General features: G+C 56.8%; 3 protein-coding genes across 6 annotated transcripts; all 3 read left to right on the top strand.

Annotated features, from left to right (window-relative positions):
• Positions 1-1187: 1187 nt before the first annotated feature.
• Positions 1188-5889, top strand: PROB1 (proline rich basic protein 1). Its single transcript, XM_059698551.1, has one exon. The coding sequence runs from the start codon at positions 1341-1343 to the stop codon at positions 4416-4418; it is 3078 nt and encodes a 1025-aa protein (XP_059554534.1). The 5' UTR covers positions 1188-1340; the 3' UTR covers positions 4419-5889.
• A 536-nt stretch (positions 5890-6425) lies between these two features.
• Positions 6426-8571, top strand: MZB1 (marginal zone B and B1 cell specific protein). Its single transcript, XM_059698557.1, has 4 exons — positions 6426-6741; positions 7534-7652; positions 8004-8114; positions 8211-8571. The coding sequence occupies exons 1-4, from the start codon at positions 6538-6540 to the stop codon at positions 8365-8367; spliced, it is 591 nt and encodes a 196-aa protein (XP_059554540.1). The 5' UTR covers positions 6426-6537; the 3' UTR covers positions 8368-8571.
• Positions 8572-9755: 1184 nt separating this feature from the next.
• SLC23A1 (solute carrier family 23 member 1) lies at positions 9756-19952 on the top strand. Of its 4 annotated transcripts, XM_059698546.1 has the most exons (15): positions 9759-9932; positions 10947-11008; positions 11621-11755; positions 12169-12326; positions 13077-13165; positions 13315-13382; positions 13587-13768; positions 13898-14018; positions 14275-14431; positions 14721-14868; positions 15397-15502; positions 15781-15910; positions 16012-16155; positions 16611-16706; positions 19535-19952. In XM_059698546.1, the coding sequence occupies exons 1-15, from the start codon at positions 9851-9853 to the stop codon at positions 19780-19782; spliced, it is 1926 nt and encodes a 641-aa protein (XP_059554529.1). In that variant the 5' UTR covers positions 9759-9850; the 3' UTR covers positions 19783-19952. The 4 variants fall into 4 exon arrangements, with proteins under 4 accessions (XP_059554531.1, XP_059554532.1, XP_059554529.1 ...); XM_059698547.1 differs by lacking the exons at positions 9759-9932; positions 10947-11008 and adding an exon at positions 11430-11539; XM_059698548.1 differs by lacking the exons at positions 13587-13768; positions 13898-14018 and having other exon boundaries at positions 9756-9932.
• Positions 19953-20405: the final 453 nt, after the last annotated feature.

Raw genomic sequence — 20405 nt, 5'->3', positions numbered from 1 at the left:
GGAAGGGAGGTAGAGAGGAAGGGAGATAGAAAGGAAAGGAGGTAGAGAGAAACATCAATGTGAGAGAGAAACTGATCAATTGCCTCCCATATCCGGACCAAAGGGATCGAACCCCAACCTAGGTATGTGCCCTGACTGGGAATCAAACCTGTAACCTTTTGGTGTATGGAACAATGCTCCAACTAACTGAGCCACCCAGCCAGGGCTGCCATGTCTATTTTTAAGGTGGGGAAACAGTCTGTGCAGGGCTGTGACTTGCTGAAGCTGCATATTGGGGCCGGATGTGATGGACAGGCTTCCTTCTCTCAGAAGCCATCACTAATGGCCAGGTGATCATGGACACACACCCAGGCAGGAGACCTACTCAAGAGAGGCTGAGTCAGATTCGTCAAGTCAGGAGGGGCCAGTGCTCTTGCTCCAAGACCAACTGGGGACCTGAACCATAGCAGTACCTTGCAGTCAGAATAGGACAAATGGTGCCCATTGTCACTGTCCCCCAATGACAGGTGGTGGCTGCTTCCCCACCAGTGCCTGTCCTCAGGGCAATACCGAGGTGGTGGGGGCTGAAATGAGTACTTGGAGGAACACAGGGCTAGTCCTGCCTCAGGGACTTCTGAGAGGGGACCACAGCTACCCAAAAGGTTCCTGAGAGAGCCCACATCCGCATCCAGAGCTTGGTTGCCAAGGCAGCCTGTAAAAGAGCTGTCCACTCCAGTTTCTTCCAGTACGTTGCCACTAACGGCAATGGATCCAGCCAGGGACAGCACCTTCCTGAGGCCCCAGCACAGCTTTGGCAGTGGGGGAGCCCTCCAAGCGATGCCCCTCTATTAAAGGCTGTGGAGTGCCAGGTCAGGGAAAGCGGCTGCACTCTTCGGAGCTCCAGCTGGGATGGGATGTCAAGAGCAGGGAGGAGGGCTGCCATTCCGTGATGGGAAGGCTCTGAGGGGAAAATGAAGTTGCTGGCAACACCTGAGTCGCCTGACCCGAAGGTGTGGTGCCCTGGTGCTCACACCGATCCGCAGGCCATCGGTAGTGCTTCCCCTACGGCAGGTCCCCGCTCGGCCTGTGTCCTCACCTGTGACGCGTGGAGCTGGGCCTAGCACCCGGCTCCACTTTGGACACCCGTCAGCCAAAACCTGGAGCGCCCCCCGAGGGAGAGCAAGGCCCAGGGCCAGGGCCCAGGTCTCTCCTGCTGGCGACGCCGCTGGCCGGGAGCGGACGCGGCCGCTTTAAGGCGCGGTGACCCCCGGCCTCCGCGGGCGGGGCGGGGACAGCGTGGGCGTCCGCGGCACCGGCGCAGGCGAATGCGAGGGAGGTAGAGCTCGGCGTCCGGCCCCACCATGCTGATCGCGCTCGCCCCGCCAGCCCTGCCCGGGCTCGCAGGTCAACTACCCTCGGCCCCCGCGCGGCGCCAGGACTCCTCCGGTTCGTCAGGCTCCTACCACACGGCTCCCGGTTCCCCAGAGCCCCCGGACGTTGGGCCGGACGCGGAGGGCCGGGCAAATTGGCCCCGGGTGGCCCCTGCGCTGGGGGCGGGGGCGCAGCTTCGCCTGTCCATCAGCGCCCAGAATAGCCGCCAGCAGCTCCAGCCCGGCTCGGGTTTCCCGCGAGGCCCGGGCGCAGGCCCGCGGCCGCCCCAGCCCCAGCCCCAGCCCCAGCCCCAGCTGCGCATGCTGCCGTCGGGGGAGATGGAAGTCATCTTCGGCGCCGGGGCCCTGTTCAGCCCCTCTGACTCGGCGGACAGAGAGGTGCAGCAGCTCACGGCGCGGGCTTTCCACAGCCTCTCTCCGCCCGCGTCCCCCTCCCCCGCCGCACCGCAGCCCCAGCCCCAGCCCCCCGACGGTGGCTCCCGCTGGGCCACCTACCTGGAGCTGCGGCCCCGCGGGCCGAGTCCTGCCACCCCAGCGCAGTTCGAATGCGTGGAGGTGGCGCTGGAGGAGCGTGCCCTGCCCGCCAGGTCCCGGACGGTGCCCAAGCGTCAGATCGAGCTGCGCCCCCGGCCCCGGAGTCCTCCGCGGGAGGGGGAGGCAGGCGCACCGCGCCCGCGCCCGCTCCTGCGCACCGGCTCCCTGGACGAGTCGCTGGGCCGCCTGCAGGCCGCCGCGGGTCTCGTGCAGACGGCTCTGGCCAGGAAACTGAGCCCCGCGGCCCCTGCCCCCAGCGGCGCCACCTTCAGGCCCGCGGAGCGGCCGGAGCCAGAGACGCGGACACCGGTCCGCAGCCCCCGAGGGGCCCAGGAGGACGGCAGGTCTCGCCCACCCCGCGTGCACTATAGTTCAGCCCCTGCCCGGGCCCCCCGGCCCTGGCCCAGCCTCCGCGAACGCGCGATTCGTCGCGACAAGCCCGCGCCCGGGACTGAGCCACTGGGTCCGGTTAGTTCAAGCATCTTCCTGCAATCCGGGGAGAAGACCCAAGAAGCGCACAACCAGGAACTCAAAGCGAGGTTCCCAGGAGACGCTCCGGAGCGAACCGTTCTGAGGCCTTTCGAGTCCAGGGACCCTTGGGAGGTCCCGAGTCAGGCTGTGAGGCCAAGGAGCCCATCCCCGCCGAGGCCGGCTCCCAATGGAACCCTGCAGACTTCTCTCGGCCCACCCCCCCGGAACCTGTCCCCGCGGAGTCCGGCTGCTCCGAGGGTGAGTAGTCCCTCCTCCCCGAAGGAATCCTCCGCGTGGGAAAATCAGGATCCCACCGTCGAGGAAACCGTCAGCAGGAGGAGCCCTTCCCCTGCGACCCTTTCCCAGTGGAACCCGGGTGCTGCCAAGGCAAGAAGCCCATCCCCTGAAGCTCCTTCGCCGTGGGAGGTTCAGCACCCCACAATCGGAGCTACCATCGAGGGGAATAGCAGCCCGTCCCTGCCGGCCGTGTCCTCATGGGAGGCTCCAGATCGTCCTACTGGGCCGTGGGGTCCATCGCCCCAAGAGAGGTGGGGTCCCCAAATGCAGGGCTCCTCGATAGCCTCTCCGCAGGAAGCTCTGAATGGCGCAGTCCAGGGGGAGCCGGCGCCGCCTACACCGCCCGCACCCAGGACTCCAGAGCTAACCGAGGCGCAGAGTCCCTCCGCACCGGACGTGCCGGATCTTGCCTTCCGAGACAGTCAACCGTTGCCAGAGGTGGCTGCACCCGCGCTGGCCCTCAGTCGCCTCATGGGCACCATGGATTCGGATGCGCCCCCGGAAGCCTTGGGCCCTGGACCAGCGGCCTCCGGACGCCCGCGCGTGGCTATTCCGCGGCCCCGTGACATGCGCAAGATGGTGAAGACCACGTACGCGCCGAGCTTCCCGGCGGAAACCCCCGGCTCAGGGCTGCTTGCGCCTCCTGCGGATCCCCGCCCCGAGAAGGGTGGTGCATCCAAGACGCAGGAGCTCCAGGCGCTGGGGACCCCCGCCCCCGCTCACTACACCTCCGTTTATCTCAAGGACTTTCTGCCTGTCGTGTCGCACCCCTACGAGCCTCCAGAGCCACCCCCCAACACAAACCCCCGGGACGCTTCGCAGCCCAACGGGGTCCTGCGGCGGAGGGCAGAGAACAGCACGGCAAAACCCTTCGCGCGCACTGAGATCCGCCTGCCTGGTGCCTTGGCCTTGGGCCACGGACTGACGGAAACCCGGGGAGTCCCGGTGCGCGGTCCTGCAGGAGAGAACCGAGTTATGGAGGCCCAGCGCCTCGTCTCCGACGGCGAGGGTCCGATCAGCCCGTTAGGTGGAGCTGTCTCCTTACCCCAGCGGTCGTCCGTAGGGCCAGCAGGGCCCCCCCAAGCCGGCCCATCCCGCCCCAGCTCCCCTCAGGCGCACCCTAGCTCGAGCCCTGGGAGAGCACCCACATTGGAGCCTCCCCCTTCTGTCCCCGAGCCTGCCACTGCCGTCCGGGAGCCCCACCCGCGGGAGCCCCAGGCATTGGCGGGCAGAATGGCCCCGCCCCAGCCCCGCGCAGCATCGGCGCCTCCTATGGACCGGTCCCTGGAAGGCCCCTCCCAAGGGGCACGCAGGCCACCCGGGGCCGCGAACACGGGGAAGGTCCTGGTGGACCCCGAGAGCGGCCGCTACTACTTTGTGGAGGCGCCGCGGCAGCCTCGGCTACGGCTGCTCTTTGACCCCGAGAGCGGGCAGTACGTGGAGGTGTTTTTGCCGCCCTCGCCCCCGGGGCCACCCCGCCGCATCTACACCCCGCTGGCCCTGAGTCCCGGCCTTTACCCGCCCGCTTATGGGCCTATCCCCGGCCTCTCACTGCCACCATCCCCAGGCCCGCCAGCCTACAGCGGCACCCAGCTACCCTGGGCTTCCGAGGCGGGGCCCCTGGAGAGGATGTACTACCTGCCAGTGAGTGGGACCCCCAGCCCCGCACCTCCTCTGCTCCTCTGCGCTCCTCCCACCGGCGTGGGTCCCGCCCAGCCTGGCAAGAGCTCCTTGTTCCCTGTGTGAGGCCCCAGGGCCTGGTCCCCATGGTGTTGGGGCCTGCCGATGGCTTTTAAGGTTCAGGCATCCAGTCCCCTGCCCTTCTTTTCTTCTGTCACCTTTTTTACCCATCTCATCGAGTCCTGAGACCGGAAGTTATCTTCAGAGAATGTATCTGGGACCCTGGGGGTCTGATGGAACTGGATCTCAGGAAGTGACTGCCTGCCTTCTACAGCATTGTGTACCCCTTCCCCAAGCATTCCCATGAGTGTGGTGTGTTTGTGTGTGTATGTGTGTGTAAAAGTGAGGCGTCTCAGGATTTGTCCCCAAGAACTGACCTGAAGGGTTGTTGGGGTTCCCTAGGAGCAGCAGGGGACCGGGCTGCCCCCAGAAGTAGTAGCTGTCTGCCCCTCCCTGAAAGGTGGGCCCAGGTGAGGTGGAGCAGGCTAGTGGGCACCAGCGGGCTGGAGGGAGGACTCTGGCTGTCAAGTCTGCTATTCTTTGGAAGAGGATCTAAGCCTTGGCCCGGGAGGCTGTAGCTAGTGCAGCCAGGCCAGGCTGTATCTGAGAAAGGGAGCTGTGGGGACAAGCAAGTGAAGGTGGAGCAGGGAAGTAATATAGGAGGGGCTGTGGAGGGTCAGCCTGGGATATGGGGGTAGTGGAGGGAGGTGGGGAAGTGACTGTAGTCCCTAGCTGGGAGCTCCGCCCTTTATTCTCCTCTCAACCCTAGCCTCTGACTTGGCTTCTCTAAGCCCTCAGAGCTAAGCTGGCTCTTCCTGGGGCCAGGAATGGGGGCTTCAGTCATTCCCATCCTGGGTAGGGAGCAGATGGAGCGAGTCATCAGGAAGGACAATGGTTGAGCTATTGTCCCAGAGGAGCCTCTGGACCCCTCTGGGTGGGGTAGAGGGTTGGTTAGGGCTGGCAGTAGAAAGGGTGCCCCTGTATGGGGCAGGCCAGAGAAACTTGGACCCCTCAGCTGGTTTTACTCCCCCAGTAGCAGATGTGGCAGCCATGCCCAGAGAGCTGCTGGCTATGCAGGCTGGTCACAGCACAGTAAGGGACAGGACCAGAGCACGTGTTCCCATTGCCCTAAGATTCCAAGGGCCTCTGAGGAAGGCAGAGGAAGAGGCATGGAGTGAGTGGGAGGTGCTTTGTATGGGTTCTGTGTGAAATTCTAAGCTTGAAGTGCCTGGGCCTTGCTGGACAAGTATGTGATGTGATGAGTTTGGGGACGAAGAGTGGCCATTAGAAGCAGTGTTAGGGATGGAAATGGATGCCTTAAGTTCCATGCCCCTGGGGGGCCTGGTCCTTTGGAGTCTCTACCCACCTGCCTTGAACTAGAAGCTGACTGGGAGAACTATGAGCCAGAAAAACCTGGACATCTTTTTATAGTTGGAGATGCTGTTTCCAATAACATGGAGGGCCCTGGGCTCGTCACCTCATCCTGGTGAGCAATAAATCACTGACCCAATGAACTATGATGGCTAGAACAACTGGTGTAAGGTGTCTGATTTCCTGCTGTGGCCCTTTAACACCCCCACAATGCCCTTTCATGCCCAGGTACAGCCTGGGTCTAGTGAACCATAGGGCTCAGGGAAGAAGACCATGAGTGTCTTTCATACACAGTGGTGTCCCTACCTCAGTGAATTTGCTTCCCAGGAAGGGGCCCTTAGGCTGGCATCATTCCTCCTGGTGGCTGAGTGGCCAGTGGGCTTTGGGGTCAATCAGGCCTGGGTTCCAATTTCAGCATGGCCCCTCTAGGTATGTGGCCTTGGATCTGTCACTTCTCTCTGAGCCTTTGTGTCCTTGGGGGTAGACTAAAGAGGACAGTAACCAACCACTTCCTCCCCCAAGGTATTCAGCACAGTACCTGCCCTGCGGCCAGATTCCAGGCTTGGGAGATATCAGCCCCCATGTGTCCTTGCCCAGGCCCAGCCACTCTCCTTGCCTCATTGTTCTCTGCCTGTGAAATGGAGCTAAGTTGGCGGGAGCTGGGGTCCCTCCAGAGGAGATGCACATGTGGTGTCTCCTGGGGGAAGGGAGAAAATGGGAGGGGTGAGGTGTCAGTTCCCCATTGGTCTGGGTCAGGCGTTCTGGGGAGGTCCCCACTGCACACACAAGTACATTTACATCCCAACCACAGCCCATGCTCACTGAGCCGGCTCCAGAAACCATGAGGCTGTCACTGCCACTGCTCCTGCTGCTACTGGGGGCTTGGGCTATCCCCGGGGGCCTTGGGAATAGGGCTTCGCTCACAGCCACTGCCCCACAGCTGGACCATGAGGAGAAGTATTCAGCTCATATGCCTGCTCACCTTCGCTGCGATGCCTGCAGGGCGGTGGCATACCAGGTGAGTCCCTTCCCCCAGCAGTTCCCCTGCCCAGTCCTCCTCAAATCAGAACCCTCCATCTACCTCAGATTCCACCACTGGCCTTTGATCCATCTCCAAACCCCTACCCCCAGGCATCCAGCTAGACTCAGCCTTCCATGATATTGCCATCTTCACCTCCAGGCCTCAGTTTACTCATCTGTCTGCCCAACAGAGAGCGGACGATCTGGGACACCCCATAGTATCTTGAGACTCCAGGGAGTCACCAGTTTGTCGTCTCAGACTCCTCCCTTTCCAGGCCCATCCTCAGGCCTGGACTCCTTCCTAAAATATGACGGCGGAGCACTGGTGTATGTGTGCATGTGCTGAGTGTATGAATATATGAGTATGTGTGTGTCTGAGTTCACACACAAACTTGTCAAATGCGCCTGAGTACCTCTGAGTACTCATGTCATTGAAGAGTGGACTATGGTTTGGTTTGGTTTGGTTTTCTTTCCTTGTGTTTGTGGTTTAAAATGCATTTGTTGATGGGCAGGTGTGCCCTGGGGGAGAGACCCCTGTGCCTAAGCCTAACGTTCCACCTCAGCATTTCCCACCCACCCCCTCGGTCCCAGGAAAGTGATCCTGCCTCAGCTGGCCAGGCCCCAGCATCTGGGACCCGGGGGAAGAGCCTGAGGCCTGCCTCACAGGTGCTTCCTGCTCAAAAACCTCCTTTGGCCACCTCACTCTCCCCGGAAGGCCCAGGTTTCTATCCTCCCCTCCCCCACACTGAGCAGTCCCTAAGCCCTGACTCTCAACCCCTCCTTGTTCCAGATGTGGCAACATCTGGCAAAGGCAGAGGCCAAGCTTCACACCCCTGGGGGGCGTCAGGAGCTGAGTGAGTCGGTATATACAGACGTCCTGGAACAGAGCTGCTCCCAGACCTGGCAGGAGTGAGTTGAAAATCCGGTCCCTACCTTCCTCCTCCCGGGGCAGGGCTTGGTGGGTGGAGGTCCCCACTCTCCCACTCATACCACACACATTCTCCACCAGGGCTGTGGTTCAAGGTAGGGGGCTGGTTGGGACGAAGTCTGAGCTCTAGAGCTAGGAGCAAGTAGAAGGGTAGGTGGCCAAGGGACAAGTTCATGGTCCAGGAGCTTCCCCTCTCTGGTCCTCTATTTTCCATCCGGGAGGATCAGAATCTGGGCACTGAACTCAGCAAAGGCCCAGTGTGCCCAGTTTCATGTGGAGACAGGTCCCCACTGGCCAGGCTCTCACTAATGCTGTGTCCTCACTGCCTCCAGCTACGGGGTCCGAGAAGTGAACCAGGTGAAACATCTCATGGGCCCAGGACTTAGCCATGGGCCAGAGCCAAGCGTCAGCGTGATGATCACGGGGGGCCCCTGGCCTACCAGGTAGGACGGGAGGGTGGGGGTGAGATGGAATCCTTGGAACCTTAGTCTGCCCCCCGTGGGCCGGCAGAGTTTGAAGCTCCGGTTGGACTCCCCTAGGCTCTCCACGACATGTTTGCACTACCTGGGGGAGTTTGGAGAAGACCAGATCTATGAAGCCCATCAGCAAGGCCAAGGGGCTCTGGAGGCATTGCTGTGTGGAGGCCCCCGTGGAGCCTGCTCAGAGGAGGCACCAGTCACAAGGGCAGAGCTCTAGTCCAGCTCCTGCTTCCCCTTTGTGGTCAGCCCCTGAAGACAGAGGGAGCTTCTTCTGGATCTGTCCCCCTCCTTTCTGCAAGGCTGCTGAGGACAAGGAGAACTTGCTCACGTAGGCTGCCACTCTCTCCTCCTCCAGCTTTGGGGCACTGGGGCCTGGGCGAGGGGCCAAGGCCTTCCCCTCTGGACTCAAATAAAACTCAGTGACCTCAATTCCTTCTCTCTGCAAAATGTGCTTGGGGGGCTGGGAGGACAGATATTGGTGTTTCTGCTGATGTTGCTCCTGGAGAGGGCCAAATACACATCCCTGCAAATTTCCCAGAAGTGAGTGAGATCTGTCCTGGTTAGAAATGTCAGTGAGCAGTCAAAGACATACAGATCCAGTTATGTGAATGGGAAACCCCAGATCCATCATGAGAAAGAAGAAAAACCATGGGAAACTCCATAAGCGGGCCACTTTGTGGACACGCCTCCTGCAGTCACTGGGTGCTATCAGCTGTTGGTGCCCCTCCCAGAACAGCAGTCTCACTGGGTCTACACCCAGCAGCTGCTCACTTTCTAGTGCCTGTCTCTGACCCCAGCTGGCATGGTTGGGTCCTAGGTGCCTGCCTTGGACAGGGTGGGGCAGGGTTCCTGGAATGGGCTGGTTTCAGCATCTTGGCTCTAAGTCCTGCTCTCCCCAGAAGTTCTTCTGTCCTGGGGCTTTTCCCTTTAGCAGAAGGAGAAAAGGGCCCCACCTGGGGCCTACCTGGGTCAGTTTCCTTTGTGAGTGTCTCTCTGAGCCTTCAAAGACCTGGGAGGTGGACAGAACAGACTCTAATCCCCAGATGACAGATGTAGACACCAAGGCTTAGACAACAAAAGAGGCTCAGGACAAGCCCCAGGCTGAAAAGTGGTAGGACTTGGAGGCGATTCAGATTTGGGGGGTGGGGAAAGGTCATTGCTGGAGGAATAGGGGTACCCTAAGCATGCCCTGACCTCTCCAGCTTTCCTAAGCTACACTGCAGCCCAGCCCCCCTATATTCTATCACCTGTCCCTGATCTGCCTGAGCCACCCCCCTGTATGGTGCTCCTGCCAAAAGAAACCTGTAGGCACCAGGAAAGGACCCAGGGCACAAGGAACTGCTGAACTGTATCGGGTGTGGAGTTGGGAGCCTGTGACATCACCCAGGCTTTATGTAGAGTCTGCATCTGAATCTGGGTGTTGTGAGTCTTTGTGTGATTATATCTGAGACCCTGTGCAACCCCAGGCTTTGTCTCTGTGTTGAACTGAGTGTCTAGGGGACTGGAGGAGGTAGGGCCCCCTGGGGAGCACTGGGGAGGAGGGGGTGGGAAGGAAAGTGCTGAGGAGCAGCTCTGAAGCTTCAAACTGGTCAGACGACTTTGGGAACCTGGGAGCAGAAAGCCAAGAAGGGAGAGGAGAGAACAGGCAGACAGAGGAACAGGCTGGAGGCTGGACAGGCAGACGGATTCAGGGCTGTGGCATGAAGCTCCTTCCCAGCTGGAGAGCGGTGCTGCCTGTGGGCGCTCGGGGCCGGGTCTGGCCATGGGCACAACAACCCAGAAGTAGGTGGGCTTTGGGGGGCTGGGCCTGGGCAGCCGTGTGGGGGGCAGAACCTCAGCCCCTGGACCCTCCCAGCCCCAGGCCCCAGCTCCAGGCCCCATGGCCAGACTGGGCTGGACCTTCCAGGAGGCAAAGACAGGCTGGGCCTCGGGCTGGCTTCGGGGGCTGTGTGACATGCAGTCACACAGGGACTGGCGCTTGGAAAGGCTCCAGACGGTGTTTAATGTTCTGCTGTTACTGTCTTGAAAATTCATAATACTTTTGGGACAGGGGCCCTGCATTTTCGTTCTGGATTGGGTCCTGGCTGGGAGGGGAAGGGGACAGCAAGGCCAGGCCAGCCTTGGTAGCTTCTCCAGAGGTTCATCTGTTGTGTGCCGCAGGGACCATGAGGTGAGTGGCAGTGGTGGGGAGGGTGGTGCCTTATTACATTTAATGTATAATTCACAGCATAAATGCGGGGATTCAGGCCCACCTGAGTTAGAGGAATGGTTTTCTAAAATCTTGCTACCTTGTCAGATCATATCTCCTAATCAGCTGTAAAGGAGGTTAATGCTGCCCAGCACCTGGGGTTAAACACAACAATACAGAGATTTTGCCTGGCACACAGCCATTCCTCAATGAGAGTGGTTATGATGATGATAATGATTAACTTGTTATTAATATTCAGATGGTGACATAACAAGTGCCCATTTGTACTCCTTTTCCTGTCACTCAAACAGAGATTGTTAAACTTCCAAGACTGTCTATGCCTCACTGCCCACTCTGGCCCTTTCTTGGAAAATAAGACAAGGTCCCGTGTTCAGGCTCAGGTGCGGGCAGCGGGTGAATGTGGCAGAGCTTGGGCGGCCTTTACCATTCTACGATGGCCAGAGTTAATACATTACCTCCACCCGGGACCTGCTTTCGCAATCTCGATAGGAGTTGGGGATCTGGTTACAGATTTACTTCGAACAATGTCTGATATGTGGAGTAAAGTCCTCCTTGGCCTTTCTATAGCCATCTCCTCTTCTCTTCAGGAACTGCTCACACCTGTGTCCCAGAGATGAGGGCCCAGGAGGACCCCGAGGGCCAGACACAGGTGCTGGGGGATGAGTGGGAGCTGGGTAGGGGCAGGATGGGGTGGGGGCTGGAGGAGCTGCATACAGGCTTCTCCCTGGGAGGGCAGAGACAAAGGTTCTTATAAACTTGATCAAGAGTGACTGTCCTAGGCTGAGCCTGGCTATTGGGGGATGGGGTGGGGGTGGCAGGGGGAGTGAAGGAGACTTCAACTTAGGGAGTCGCTGACTCCAGCTTGAGTGCCAGTAGGGACACAACCTACCCCCCCCCCCCGCCCCCACAGTGCCACCCCAAGGACCTCCACAGTCTCCAGCCTTCTTGGTCCCCTTTCCTGCGTCCCCCCAGGCCGTCTGACTTAGGGGCCCATTCCCTTGGCTGGAATGCCTGAGTCCTGAGGGCTCCAGGAGCCAGCACAGTGGACTCCTCCTGCACAAAGCAATGTGAGGTGGGAGCCAGGGAGAGTCAGGCCAAGGGACAGCTGGGTGTATGAACCGTGAGGGAAGTGAGGAACCCAGGCTCAGACCCCATTCTGAGGAGCTGACAGGCCCCTCAGGTACCTGATCGATTCTGGGGCAGAATCGACTTTCCAGTGTCCACCTCTCCATCCTGAGTTACTGTTCTCTGCTGCCCCCAGCATGAGGACCTGGGCTTAGCAGGGCCCTCCACGAAGGACCCCCCGGTGCCCCTGCCCACAGAGCCCAAGTCCGACATGCTGTACAAGATCGAAGACGTGCCGCCCTGGTATCTGTGCATCCTGCTGGGCTTCCAGGTGGGCTTCCCCGCAACAGCCGCCCGTTGCACACTCCCCAGCCCCTCCCGCCACCAGGCTTGTCTTTGGTAACAGGAAGAGAAACCTAAGGTCAGCAACAGTGACTGTAACAAGCAGGGGTGGGGAAGAGGATTATGGGGTCCAAGAGAGGATTAATCCCCTGGGAGCAAGTATCGGTGACAGGGAGGAGGGCCCACTCCACAGAAGACGCAGGAATAATTTGGGGACAGATAAGTAATCCCCAGCCAGGTGAGCAGTAGCCCTCCGGGAATTCCCTGTGAGAATGTCAATCCTGGGTGGGTATGTTGCCTGGGGTGGCCTGGCTTCAGGCCACTGAGGCAGGCATGAGAACTACTAGGGGGCCCTGTCTCCATGTGAGTTCTGTGGGTCTCATGCCCTCCCCCACCCCCCAGCATTACCTGACATGCTTCAGTGGCACCATTGCTGTGCCCTTCCTCCTGGCTGAGGCGCTGTGTGTGGGCCGTGACCAGCACATGGTCAGCCAGCTCATTGGCACCATCTTCACCTGCGTGGGCATCACCACCCTCATCCAGACCACGCTGGGCATCCGGTGAGCTGCCCCACCCCCACCCCCACACAGACACACACACAATGTAGCAGCAGCAGCTGGAGCAGGTGGTCTCTCTCAGAGGACTCATGGGACAAAAAAAAAGCTGCTCTCTGCCCCAACCTGCTGCTTCTTCTCCCAGGCCAGCCTTAGAGCCAGGCAGCTGGAGTCCTATCCTGGCGCCTGGCACCCCTCAAAGACTAGGAGTCTGTGGATATAAGGGAATGTGCCTTAGCTGGGCAAGGATTGGGCTTGGAGCCCACTCAGCTAGCTGATTAAGCCCTACTCATTAAGTCCTACTCAGGGACCACCTGCTTCCCTGCCTCCTGGCCTCTTCAATAGTCTACCTTCCTGGGGGCCCCTACCCCCTTGTGCACAACCCCAGGTGGCCAAAGCGTGGCGGTGTGGTAGGAGGAGGGAGGAAGGTTGTCAGTGCAGCGTGGGTGCAAGAAACAAGCTGTCCACTTCTGTGCATTGGCCCCTCACAGTGCAGGAAACATGCTGAGAAGGAAAGGGGCAGGGGTGGGCAGGGGCTCCATTTGTTTTCTTTCTTGGGCCCCCAAAATGTTATAGAGTCCTGCCTGGGGCCTCAAGGACCTCCCTCTGCTCTGCCCCTGCCCTGTCCCTATGTCTCTGTCCCTTTGTGTGATCCTTTCTGCCTCTCCCTCTCTGTGCCCCTCTGTCCCCATCTCCCCTGTCTGTGTGTCCCTGTCCCCCACCACACCCCACCTTGCTCTGTGCCTCCCCTTCCAGGCTGCCGCTGTTCCAGGCTAGTGCCTTTGCATTTCTGATCCCAGCTAAAGCCATCCTGGCCCTGGAGAGATGGAAATGTCCCCCAGAAGGTGAGCACACTTCTGGGGTGTGCTGGAGGGGAAGGGGACCAGAAGCCTGGAGGTCCAGACACCAGGATGCATTTATGGCAGCAGCATCTTCTCTCCCTGTGTCTCCATTCCCTGTTTATATGTGTGTGTATCTTTGTCTCTGCCCCCAGAGGAGATCTATGGCAACTGGAGTCTGCCCCTGAACACTTCTCATATCTGGCACCCACGGATGAGAGAGGTGGGTTCCCACGTGGAGTAGAAGGGCAAAAGACAGGACTGAGGAGGGGACTAAGGAAGGGGCTAGATGGGAGTAAGGGCCACCAGTGAATTGGGAGATGCAAGGTAGGTTAGTCCAGAGGCTTTTATTTTTTTATTTTTTATTTTTTAATGTAGAGGTCATGGCTTTTATATAGTGACTTACAACTGACCTTCACTCTTGCAGGTCCAGGGTGCAATCATGGTATCCAGCATAGTGGAAGTGGTGATTGGGCTGATGGGACTGCCTGGGGCCCTGCTCAGCTACATTGGGCCTCTCACGGTCACCCCCACTGTCTCCCTTATTGGCCTCTCTGTTTTCCAAGCTGCTGGTGACCGAGCAGGCTCCCACTGGGGAATCTCAGCTTGGTGAGCGGCACCAGGACTGATCCTTGCCCAGCCCCAGCCCCTCACCCTTACATTTCCTTCCTCCTCAGTCCTACCTTTTGCCCCCAGCCTGACCTACCAGCCATCTCTTCTTTGTGCCTCTGCCCTCAGCTCCATTCTCCTGATCGTCCTCTTCTCCCAGTACCTGCGCAACCTCACCTTCCTGCTGCCAGTCTACCGCTGGGGCAAGGGCCTCAGTCTCTTCCGCATCCAGATCTTCAAGATGTTTCCTGTGAGGAACTGACAGACAGCTGGGTCTGGGACTAGGGCAGGGCCTGAACTTGTGTCTAGGGCCAAGGTGGGGGAAAGGGCCGGAAAAGCAGGGGAACTAGAGCCAGAGCAGAGACGAGATTCCAGCCAGGAACTGGAGCAGGTGTTGGGGTTGGGATCTAGAGCTGGGGCTAGGGGTAGGGCTGAGGTAAAGGCTGGTTAGCTTGGAACAAGACCTCTAGGGCCCTCAGTGTGCCCCTCCCCACTCCCCCCTTCAGATTGTGCTGGCCATCATGACCGTGTGGCTGCTCTGCTACATCCTGACCCTGACAGATGTGCTGCCCACAGACCCTACAGCCTACGGCTTCCAGGCACGAACGGACGCCCGAGGGGACATCATGGCTATTGCACCCTGGATCCGAATCCCCTACCCCTGTGAGCAACCCCACCTGGGCCCCCCTGCCTCCAACTCTGATCCCAGTACAGCTGATGATAAAATTAGCATTAGCTGCACATGTACAGTGGGCCGGCCAGAGTGCTGTTTAACTCAAAGCCTCACTCCAGAGCTTCGTGATTCTGAGTGGTCCCAAATGAGCTCCCACGACTGTACAACTCCCACCCCAGCTTGAGATTCCTTTAGCCACCCCCTCCCCCAAACTGCCTAGTCTACCTCCTAACCTACACAGGGGCACTGTATCCATCCTCTTGTCTCCCCTCCACCCAGGTCAGTGGGGCCTGCCCACAGTGACTGCAGCTGCTGTCCTAGGAATGTTCAGTGCCACATTGGCGGGTATCATTGAATCCATCGGAGATTATTATGCTTGTGCCCGCCTGGCTGGTGCACCACCCCCTCCAGTACATGCTATCAACAGGTATGCCCATCTGCCCTCCCCAATATGATTCCCCCTGAGGCCACTCAGGAAGCAAATGTGGGGACAGAGTTGAGTCGCAAAAGATGTGGACTTGAGCAAGTCACTAATACGCTCCAGACCTCATTTTCCTTACCTATGAAATGGGGATGGATGCTCTCATCTCTCACCCTGAATGTTGTGAGCAGTTGAGGAGGTAATGAAGTCCAAGGGAAACTAGTCATCGGACAACCTTCCATGTGCCTAGCCCTCAGTGTGTGTTCTTTTGTGCAATCCACCAGTGACTGTGAGGCAGCTCCCTTATTATCCCCGTTTGACAGAGGAGGAAATTGAAACCCAGAATCGCCAAAGGGAGTAAATGCCAAGGCACTGCTGCATTAGTGCTCAGACCTGGGCTCCTGGCTCCCAGACCTCCCTTTGCCCTGGAGTGAAGAGTATAATAGATAGGTGCGGCTTTCGCAGAAGGCAGCACCCGAGCCAGGGTAATGGGCAGAGCCTGGACCAAATCCTCCCAGCTCATGTTTCTTACAGGGGCATCTTCACCGAAGGCATCTGCTGCATCATCGCAGGGCTGTTGGGCACCGGCAATGGGTCCACCTCGTCCAGCCCCAACATTGGCGTCCTGGGGATTACCAAGGTGCCTCACCGAACCAGAAGAGCAAGAGCCCCACCCCCACTCCATTTGCCGCAGACCTCGCCCCAAGCCGGTCCACACTTTGGCCTACCCCCACCCCGTCTTTAAGAGGCCCCCTCCCACACCCCTCTCCCCGCCCTCCATTGCGCTGCCTCAAGCCCCTGCCCATTTGAGCCTCCCTCTTATCACAGGCTCCGCCCCCCTCATCCCACCCGGCCCCAGAACTCACCCCTTCCCACCTATCCTCTTGGATATAGCCCCACCCTCTGGCTCCCTGGCAGGTGGGCAGCAGGCGCGTGGTGCAGTATGGTGCGGGCATCATGCTGGTCCTGGGCACTATTGGCAAATTCACAGCCCTCTTCGCTTCGCTCCCTGACCCCATCCTGGGAGGCATGTTCTGCACCCTCTTCGGTGAGTGCTGCACGCGGATCCTGGTGACAGCGCGGGTCGCTGAATGGTGGAGCCCACCCAGCCCGCGCCAGGCCTCTCCAGCGGTTCTCCTGTGCACTCAGGCATGATAACCGCTGTGGGGCTGTCCAACCTGCAGTTCGTGGACATGAACTCCTCCCGCAACCTCTTCGTGCTCGGATTTTCCATGTTCTTTGGACTTACACTGCCGAATTACCTGGAGTCCAACCCCGGCGCCATCAACACAGGTGCCCCCACCTGTCTGAATGTCACTGCGGGTAGGGTAGGTGTGGTGGGCCTGACTTTCAAAGGCTCCATGCCGCTGGAGCAACAACTGCGCAATTCTGGATGTTAATCAGCAGCTGAGAAGCTAATTAGCAGGTGTCCTTTACTAAGATACTTCCTGTGCTCATTTCATTTTCACAGCAGCTTCATGAGATAGATACTATCATTTCCACATCAGATGAGGAAAGTGAGGCTTAAATGATTTGTCCCATGACAAGTAGGAACTAACTTGCAAAACTGGGATATGAGTCCAGGGGTGGGAGAGGCAGAAGTGCTGACAGGCTTGCAAGTCGGGGTTTGTAGCATCCCACCATCCAGCTCCATACCTGCTCAAGGAAGTCAGCAGGCTGCAGAAGTAGAGGGCAATCTGTTCTCCAGGGCGGTCCTGACACCTACTGGCCCTCGGCCTATTCCACAGGTATTCCTGAAGTGGACCAGATTCTGACTGTGCTACTGACCACGGAGATGTTCGTGGGTGGGTGCCTTGCTTTCCTACTGGACAACACAGTGCCAGGTATGTGTCAGCTTTGGGAGGGAAACAGAATGAGGCTGGGCTCATCTGCACTTCAACAGATGGCCCCTGAACCAGAGCTGTGGCTGGGTCCAATGCAATGTAGGTAGGAGAAGCAGGGAACAGATGGGCTGATGGAGTGTCCACTGGCTGGCGGGAGAAACTGGCCAGCCAGGTACAGGCATGCCTCATAGGTTCTGAGGAGGGTGGGGGTAGAAGTCACTCCAGGGCCTTTGTCTTTTCCTCTCCATTTTGTGATAGCCACTGGGGTGAGGGGCGCCTTCGCTTTATTAGGACAGATACAAATGCAGCTTTAGTTTTTTGGCAAAACCCACTCCAATGCAAGTAGCCTGCAACAGTGGCTAATAGGAAGAGTCCTCACTTTCTTTGCTATTATTAGGACTTTTTGGAGGGATTGTGGAGGATGCTTTGTGAGTGTTCCCGAGAATCCTCCTAGACCAAATTTATGTGCCCAGTAAATATATAAAAAATAAATGTCACCAGGTGTCCTAACTAGTAACAAACATTGCTAACATTTACCAAACATCTTCTAAGGGTCAGGCATGGAGCTAAGCATCTCATCCTCAGAAACTATCCTGCGAGACAGACTATCAAGTGATTCACTGAAGGTCACTTTTGCAGATTTGTAACTTTGCAAATCTGGGATTTTAACCAAGTCCATCGGATGCAGTCTGTGGCCTGTGTATCAGTCATTGCACCACAGGACCTCTGCTGGAAGGTTTCAGGGGAACTGGAAGATCAGGGACAGCTCCATGGAGAAAGGGTGGAGACTGCATCAGTCCAGGGAGATGAGGGATGGGAACAGCAGGATAGCCCTCTATCCCCCACCATTTGCCAATTTAAACATGGCAGCAGACCCCACTTGCTTCCCTCTCTCTGAAGATACAAGTCAGAGGCTGGCTATGCACAGCTGGTGGGTTGGAGTGTGGGCAGGCAAGGGACAGGGCTCCCTGGCACTTTAAAACAGCATCAGATGGTGAGGGAGCTCTTGGCAACAGCTACCCATTGGATGGATGGATGGGTGGTAAGTGATCATGGTAGCCACCTCTCCTCATGTAGAGGAAGCTGGGCTGGAGACTGGAGCAGCCCATCCTGTGAACCTGAAACAGGAAATTTGCAGCCTCAAGGCCTAGGGAATCTGGGGAGTTGGAGGGCATCAGGTGGGCAGCTATAAACCGAGCTTCTCTGTGATTTGGGTGGCTGGATTAAGCTAATCAGATGTTAACAGTCTTACATCCCATCCTTCAATCCAACTGCCATCTCAGCAACCATCCTTGCTAGATTATATATATTACACCACATAATCTTCAACAGTCTTTCAATATACACTGATGAAGAATCTGAAGTGCAGATTAGTGAAATCACTTGCCTAAGTTAGTACAACCTGGATTCCAACCCAGGTCTGGCTAGCTCAGAACTCAAGACCTTACCATGGAATCAGTTTTCTTTTGTGGGATGAGAACACTGCTGATATACCACTTTGCATTTGCTCTTTCTTTACCTAGCCACAACCCAACCTTAGAGGGGAAGCCAATTTCGTCCAAATGGTAGAGGAACTTACCAGTTTGGCTCTGGGTTAGACACTAAAGGAGATGTGCCAAAAAAAAAAAAAAAAAAAAGTGTCTGTTTTGAGGAGCTCCTAGTACAAGACAGGAAGTAAAACTGAGTTTAAAGCAATTTAAAGCAGTAAGATCAATAAGCCTGGGCTGGTGTCATCTGGAGCAGTGGTCGCCAACCGGTGGTCCGTGAGGTCCGAAAGGCTGGCGACTGCTGATCTGGAGGGTTTCCTGGTGTCTAGGTTAGAAGGGACTTGGAAAAGCAGAGAGCACTACAGCCAGGGAGGGATATGAATGGTAGGTGAGGGATCTCTGGGCTCCCTGTTGTGTCCTAGCAGTGATGGGGAGGAGGTGCCATTAGCCAGCAGAGTCCTGTGCCACACCATCTCTTCCCCTTCCACTCTGCCTACCTGTGCTCTCTGTGCAGCCAGGCCCAGCTCAAACAGGACCTCCTCCAAGTAGTCTTCCTTGAGGACCTCCACTCTCCCTTAGTGCCCTCTCCTCTGAGTCTAGGACACATTTCATTTGCATTACTCATGGCGGCCTCAAGCTGGGTTGCCAGCATATGGAAATCTCACTCTCACCATAGACTTACACGGTGCCAGTCTTCATCAACCAGCCCTCTTGTGAAAACCTCAGAGATCTCATGCATCACTCCCCACTTTGTAGGGCAAATTCCCCTCTTGCAAAAAATCCCTGCCACCACTACAGAAGATTTTACTTACCCTGACTTTCTGAGGTTGTATTATAAAAACAAGAGTTTATTTTCTAAATATAAAATCATATTAACACCGATTATAGTGTTTCAATATACACCAACCTGCCCCCACAGCAGAGTCTGGGCACTTCATGGTATCCAACAGCCCAGCATACACTAGCCCCATATTCAAGATGTAGGAATGACAACTACTTAACCTTTCTGCCAGTTTCTTCATCATAAAATTTTGTGCAATAGTGCCTTTACACCTCCTTCAGATATATTTTGAAGAAATAAGATAATGAAATTAAGGCACTTAGCACAGAACCTGGCACATTACAGGTACACAATAAACACTAATTATAACCATATTCTTTAGGGTTCCCTAGAGCTCTGGCCAAGTTAGCAGTGAAAAAAACGAATTCAACCGTTTTTAGAACCGGAAGATATTTGAGAGTCAAGACACTCAATTCCAGAAGTCTGCTTCAGAACTAGATGGGAAGGGCAGGAGCTGATGGTGACTGGCTTTGATATGTGACCCCACTGTACTTTTCCAGGAAGCCCAGAGGAAAGAGGCCTGGTACAGTGGAAAGCTGGGGCCCATGCCAACAGTGAGATGTCTACCAGTCTCAAGAGCTATGATTTCCCCTTTGGGATGAACATGATAAAAAGGATTGCCTTTCTGAAATACATTCCTATCTGCCCAGTCTTCAAAGGATTTTCTTCAAGGTCAAAAGATCAGCGTCCAGTTCCAGAAGATATTTCAGAGAATAGAGAAACTGGGCCCGTGTGCACCAAGATCTGAAAAATTACTCCCAGGAAAGGTAGGATGTGTTAGTTTATGGCTTTTGTGCGAGGATTGAAAAATCACATTCTTATATGCTTTATCCAAAGGAAAACCAAACTACTTGGTTTCCCTTTTTGTGACTCATTTGAGTGTCTTCAAGGGGAAGGTAAACTGGGTTAAAAAGTCAATATATGGATTTTGAGTAGAATTCCTTAGCCATTTTATAAGTGAGAGTGGAACCTCCCAACTGGTGGAACACTAAGAGATCACAGTATGCTGAAATACCGATCCCCTCAGCCTTCTGGGTATCTGGGCAGAAGCTGGATCAACTGACATAAACTCCAGCCACTGGCAGCCAGCCTCACCTCTGCAATCCCATATACTGAATAAATAACACTTTATGACACGGAAAAGGTTGAGAAATACTGACATAGCACAAGAACCAGAAAAATTCTATCATATGCCTTGTTTCAGTAATGGTCAAAAAATAAAACCAGGATGACTTTCGTTACCCTAAAACTGTACCATATAGGCCCTGGGGTGATAATCTGTCCCAAGGATTTCAAAATGAAGTAGCAATGCTTTGAAACTTTCCATCTCTACCTATACCAAATGCAGGTGCCTGGCTCTCTAATCATCAG

This window comes from Myotis daubentonii, chromosome 5 (assembly GCF_963259705.1).
Source record: "Myotis daubentonii chromosome 5, mMyoDau2.1, whole genome shotgun sequence".
Lineage (NCBI taxonomy): Eukaryota > Metazoa > Chordata > Mammalia > Chiroptera > Vespertilionidae > Myotis > Myotis daubentonii.
The sequence above is the reverse complement of the archived record's forward strand: the minus strand, read 5'-3'. Positions and strand labels throughout refer to the sequence as shown.

Bases quoted from the DNA above. Each gene is read 5' to 3' on its own strand.
- MZB1 (XM_059698557.1), top strand. From the start codon at position 6,538: ATGCTCACTGAGCCGGCTCCAGAAACCATGAGGCTGTCACTGCCACTG. The intron at 6,742-7,533 runs GTGAGTCCCTTC...TCCTTGTTCCAG, and splicing joins GCAGGGCGGTGGCATACCAG to ATGTGGCAACATCTGGCAAA. The intron at 8,115-8,210 runs GTAGGACGGGAG...GGACTCCCCTAG, and splicing joins GGGGGCCCCTGGCCTACCAG to GCTCTCCACGACATGTTTGC.
- PROB1 (XM_059698551.1), top strand. From the start codon at position 1,341: ATGCTGATCGCGCTCGCCCCGCCAGCCCTGCCCGGGCTCGCAGGTCAA.
- SLC23A1 (XM_059698546.1), top strand. From the start codon at position 9,851: ATGAAGCTCCTTCCCAGCTGGAGAGCGGTGCTGCCTGTGGGCGCTCGG. The intron at 13,383-13,586 runs GTGGGTTCCCAC...TCACTCTTGCAG, and splicing joins GGCACCCACGGATGAGAGAG to GTCCAGGGTGCAATCATGGT. The intron at 15,911-16,011 runs GTGAGTGCTGCA...CTGTGCACTCAG, and splicing joins CATGTTCTGCACCCTCTTCG to GCATGATAACCGCTGTGGGG.